General features: G+C 47.6%; 1 protein-coding gene across 1 annotated transcript in view; it reads right to left on the bottom strand.

Moving 5' to 3' along the window:
• Positions 1-473: 473 nt before the first annotated feature.
• GRIN2A (glutamate ionotropic receptor NMDA type subunit 2A) overlaps positions 474-6,000 on the bottom strand; it is a gene marked incomplete at both ends in the record, with an annotated part of 369,440 nt that continues 363,913 nt past the window's right edge. The window contains one exon of the mRNA XM_081255266.1: positions 474-2,273. Coding sequence (XP_081111392.1) covers positions 474-2,273 — 1,800 coding nt within the window. The remainder of the gene's footprint in view (positions 2,274-6,000) is intronic.

Raw genomic sequence — 6,000 nt, 5'->3', positions numbered from 1 at the left:
TGTCAATCTCGGTACAGTGCAGATGCATTCTTGTTTTGTCTGTCAGATTTACATGCATACCATATTGCTTTTTCTGTATTAGAGAAACCATTAGGCATTTCTGATGAGGAAATTACATGGTGGACTGGCCATAATGGAATTTGGAATATAGGAAATCATCACATCACCATTGGCATCCAATGCGTCATTATTGCCAACATACCTAGTGGGCATGTCCAGGAGACTTGCCCTTTTATTGGTTGATTTTTGGTTAAGGACTCACCTATCTGGTATCTGCCACACTCAGCACACACCTCACAAGATTCCTTGAGTGGAAGACTATGGCATGGAGCCATGTGCAAAAGAACCAACAGAAAAGTACCTTCCTAAATCCTCTTGCTCTTTGCAGGGCACTATTGGACATCCAACATTTATCCTCCGGAACGTTGGCCATTACCTATGTTTCCCTATAGATAAAACATTAATGGAAGGTTTTAAACATCGGATTCAATACTAGGCATTTTCTTGTACACGCGTCTATTGCTGCAGGAATTTAAAACCCTGGGGGCAGAGTACATTTTATTCTTATTTGCAGCATAAGGCATAACATGCTCCGAAATATACACATCGCTGTGGCCTCTACTGTCCCTGGAACAGTATGATGCCGTCGACCTCAGGGACGATTGGAGATAGCTGTCATTCAGTGCCTGGGATGGCAGCGAGTGTTTATAAGGGTCCGAGGGGCACCTCCCAATAACTAAGCGTTGGTCATCCCCGTAGGAGTGGAGGAAAGGGTTATCGGAGGTGTGGTCTGGCAAGAGAGACTTGCTCCGTTTGCTGACCTCCAGACCCTGGGGGAAAAGGGAGCCTTTGTTCCCCGAGAGTTTGCTGGAGGGGACACTAAAGAGACTCCCGTACAAGTTTCCCTCCAGAAGCCGCTCCCTGTCCTTGAGGCTTATGCTCCGGGAGGGCCTGCTAAGGTCCACCTCCCTGGGTTTGTCGAGGATGTTATCGTAGGAATGCTGCCGGCTAATCCTCAGCTTGTTCTTTTGGAACTGGAGGGCGCTGTTCTGTGCCCAGTCCTGCTGGTAGACCTCCTCCTGGGTAGCTGGGTTACCTGTCTCCTGAAGCATCTGGTCTTCGTCAATGTCATAGAGGTTCCCCATCCGCAGGCAGGAGTCGCACTTGAAGGGGGATCTCATGGTGAAGTGGCCTGAATAGGTGGGCAGGTTGGACAGGCAGCTCCTGCAGTGCGTGGAGTTCTGCCGGTACCGGTCGCTGCCCTCGCTATGAGGGGAACTCTTGTCTTTCAAGGTGAAGTGCTTGGAGTAGAGTTTATACTGGTCATTGTTGGGGAGCCCATCTTCATTGTGCAGGGGGCTCCTGTTCATGGGCAGTGTGGAGTCCCCCTTGCGGAAACTGTCGCCGTGGTCCTGGTAGACACTGGAGAAGTCCACGTTCTCGGGAAGGGCCATGTTTTCAACAAACTGGGGAGGATCGAGGTGGAAACTGGGTTCCCTCTCCCCATCAATGGTGTAGATCTTGTCCCTGGGGGAGCTTGCTTTGGTTTTCAGGTAGGAGCGCTCAACCTCACTGCAGTCCTTGGGGTATTTGGAGGCCATTGACCTTTTGAAGTTGTCCTTGGCCTTGTGGTTCTTACTGTTGTCAGGCTCCCGGTGGCACGTGGCCCGGCTCGAAGTTTCTGAGATGTCCGAGTGGGCCACCTCTTCTGGAAGGTACCTAGGACTCTTTAGGGAGTAGCTCCTGTTCTCCACGGTTCCCTCATCCCTCTGGGAGACTGGGTTCTGGGTCAGCGAATCTTGGCGTAGAGATTCCATGGATTTCTTCCAAAGCTGCCGGGGCCTGGAGTTCCCTTTGGGTTCCGTGCTCACGGCCACCTCCACCGTGTTAGGGTTAGACTCATTGAGAGTCAGAGGGTGCTGGCCCTGGAACACGTAGTTGTTGAGGTTATCCTTATGCCTGTTGGCCACGAAGGTTTGCAGTTCATTCATGTTGTCCCCAAAAATGCTGTCTTTCCCCTGAAAGGACCTGTTGTCTGAATATATCAAGTTTCCCTTATCTGGAACCATGTCCATGATGAGGGATCCTCTTTGAATGAAGTCAGCAGCCCTTTTGGGGGAATCCATTCTTGAGGAGTTCACGTTGGACAAGTTGGAAGTGTTTTTGGCTGACCGAAGGAGTTTTAACATGTTGCTCTGGGATCCGGTCAGATTGAAGTCTGGAGACTTCTTCTTTTCTTCAATGTGCACCCCGTGAATGCAGCTGTAAATGCCCTGTGGGGAGGAGCGCAAAACACCATCATCAGCAGCAAGGACATGAAACCATTTCACACCTGAACTGTACCTGCAAAGGTGAGACATGACCTTCTTATAGGAGTCCCGGAGAAACAGTGAAATCCAGTCTGAATCCTGATAATGTTTCTTAAATGTATGCGACCAGTGGCAAAGCATCAGGCTTATCTTGTTGCTCTGGCACTTTTAGATTATCTGATTTATTCAGATTATCAAGATTATCCAACACTTTTGCCAATAGTCATACATAGAGCTTGAGAAAAAATATCCACTAATCCTCATACAACTATAAGGGTCTCAGCACCTCCAAACTGGCGTGTAAGGATTTGGTTGACCCTCCCAACACCCCAGTCACCAACCCTTACTTTTATTAAAGTTTCCCAGGATCATCTTTGGACTTTGGATACCAGAGAGTCAGCTATTGACAAACAAACTGAGTCAGCATACAAGGATCACCAATCATTGATTCCTTTGGGGAATTACTGCTACCCCTACACTGAAGCTATCAATTAAAGCATGAGACCCAATATTTATCTGAAGGAAATAAAAACACTAAAAAAATATACATGCACCCCAATGTTCATCACACCATTATTTATGGTAGCCAAGATATGGAAGCAACTGAAGTGTTCATTGATAGAGGAATAGAAAAGAAGATGTGGTATGTACACACACACACAGATACACAGATACACACACACACACACACACACAACGGAATAGTACTCAGCCATAAAAAAGAATGAAATCTTGCCATTTGTGACAACATAGATGGACCTAGAGGGTATTATGCTGAGATAAGTCAGACAGAGAAAGACAAATACCATATGATTTCACTTGTATGTGGAATCTAAAACCAAAACAAATGAACAGCCATAACAAAACAAAACCAGATTCAATAGAAACAGAGAACAAACTGGTAGTTGCCAGAGGGGAGGGGGTTAGACAGATGGGTGAAACTGGTGAAGGGGATTAAGAGGTAAAATCTTCAGCTTTAAGATAAATAAGTCATGGGGATATAATGTATAGAAAATATAGTCAATACTATTCTAATAACTTTGTACGTGATAGATGGTAACTAAAGTTATTATGGTGATTATTTCATAATGTATAAAAATACTGAGTCACTATGTAGTACACCTGATATACAATATTGTAAGCCAATTATACTTCAAGTTAAAACCTCTGGAACAGTCTCTCCCAGCTCCACCACCCACCCACCCCCGGCAAAAGGAAGAAGACCTGAGACCCATGTGTGGTCAATCAGACTTTTTTTTTGGAGGAATAGACATAGATGGTGGGATCATATGACATCATATGGTTTGAACCGCTGGAGCTCCCTTCTTGGACTTTTCACTTACCCACTCAATATATATATATTCTTTGTGTTTTGGCTGTGTGAGAATTTGTTGAGCATAGTAGAGTTTTAGTTACTAAGAAGAGTGGAGAGTCCTGATGACACAGTGGTGCTGCATTTAAATCCATCCAGGGAACTGAGTGACTGAAGGACTTGGGGGTAGCTCAGATATAAGCACCCCCATCCATACATCTCTTGTTTTCCACTCCACCTTCTTCCTGTGTTAAAAATAACTGTTGGCGGGCTTCCCTGGTGGCGCAGTGGTTGAGAGTCTGCCTGCTAATGCAGGGGACACGGGTTCGAGCCCTGGTCTGGGAGGATCCCACATGCCACAGAGCGGCTGGGCCCGTGAGCCACGGCTACTGAGCCTGCGCGTCTGGAGCCTGTGCTCCGCAACGAGAGAGGCCGCGATAGTGAAAGGCCCGCGCACCCACCGCGATGAAGAGTGGCCCCCGCTTGCCACAACTAGAGAAAGCCCTCGCACAGAAACGAAGACCCAACACAGCAAAAATAAATAAATAAATTACTAAAAAAAATAAAGAGCCCTTTTAAAAAATAATAAAATAAAAAAAATAATAATAACTGTTGGCTTCCCTGGTGGCACAGTGGTTGGGAGTCCGCCTGCTGATGCAGGGGACACGGGTTCATGCCCCGGTCCGGGAAGATCCCACATGCCACGGAGCGGCTGGGCCCGTGAGCCATGGCCGCTGAGCCTGCGCGTCTGGAGCCTGTGCTCCGCAACGGGAGAGGCCACAACAGTGAGAGGCCACAACAGTGAGAGGCCCGCGTACTGCAAAAAACAAACAAACAAACAAAACCTGTTTACTTTTCCTTGAAAGTAACTCAGGGGCAGAGCTCTTGATTCATTCTACAATAATAGGCAAAAGAGCATCAGTGGTATTGTGATTTGTGCTCCTCCCTTCCCCACTCCTGCCCCCAGATTTTGGCTGCGGTACCTAAAGGGAACAGTTCAGTCCAGGCTGCAGGATTTGACCTGGTCCTCCCAAGACTGACAGGGAGCTGGCCCAAGAAGGGGTTTGTTTGTAAAAGGGATGCGGTAGCTGCTGCTGCTGACTTTGGCATAAACTAGTGGGGACTATGGGTCGGTAACTCTGGACTCTTATACAGGCTCCATCAATTCCCCATGGTGGGGATGCACTGAACCTGCAGGGATGCTCACAGAACTGTGACAGCCTCAACCTGTTTGCACTGCTGCGTTTTTCTTGTAGTTTTCTAGAGACAGTCTCCACTCCGTCGAGGAACAGTAAACAGAAAAGCCTACAGTTGTGCATTTGAGCTTCTCTTTCTCTGACCCCCTTCAACCCCAGGCTGCACGGTGAAGGCTCCCTGAGGCCCAGGCCCTGGCATCGGGCACTTCCCACCTGCTGCAGCCTTACCTTTAGTCTTTTTCTCGATGCTGTGTGGTCTCCTTCCCTGTTCCCTCCCAGGAAGCAGTGTCTCCTCATTGCTTCCAGGGCTGCTGGACGTCAAAATCATACAAACGCACCGTGTATTTCACATAGCACAGTGCTTTTGAATCTTTTATGTTAACGTATGCCTTCCCTGTCCAATTTAGTAATGTAATAATCTCCTACAATGACCTAGAGGGATTCTGCTACTATGGATGGAAATCAGTGTGTCTCCTACATGTTTGAATCGGCCAAGATCATAGCCTTTTTTTCCTGTTGTTAGCATTACGAAAACACTAGTTTTTAAATTTTTTCTAACTTTGCAATTTTATTTTAATGAGCTCCCCTCCTCCTTTTAGAGACTTTGAGAACTTGCTTCCACCCTTCGCCATCAGGGCAGTGTGCTCCCGCCCGCCGAGATGAGCTGGTTGTCTCTGTATTTGCAGGAGGCCCACAGAAGTGGCCAGGGAGCTGAGCTATGTTTCAGGAGCAGAGAGGACGGCTGCTGACTGCTTTTTCTCATCCCTTGTTTCCCCTGGGACTCACACAACACAGCTAAGGCAGTTCCCAGGTGCTGATCTGCCTGGCAAAGCCTCGGGAAGGAGTCAACGTGGTGTCTGTACCCCAGGTTTGGATGAAAGTGTTCTCCAACTAAGTTGACCCATCTTCCAGATGTGCTGATGAGGAGGTGGGGTGTGTATTACAGAAGGATGGGAAGAGTCAGAGACCTGGAACTCACTGGAAATGAGCCCCAGCTCCATCCTTTTTTTAGCTCTGTGACCTTGGCTGAGCAACTACATCTTTTTGAGCCTCAAGTTCCACATCTGTAAGATGGGAATCATACACTCTAAGGTGGATATGAGGGCAAGATCTGATAATGCAAGCAAAGCACCTGACATGGAAGGGGCTCCATAAATGCTAGTGGGTGAGCTGCTCAGTCATC

The sequence above is a fragment of the Mesoplodon bidens genome, assembly GCF_964165515.1.
Source record: "Mesoplodon bidens genome assembly, chromosome: 15".
NCBI classification, from domain to species: domain Eukaryota; kingdom Metazoa; phylum Chordata; class Mammalia; order Artiodactyla; family Ziphiidae; genus Mesoplodon; species Mesoplodon bidens.
The sequence above is the reverse complement of the archived record's forward strand: the minus strand, read 5'-3'. Positions and strand labels throughout refer to the sequence as shown.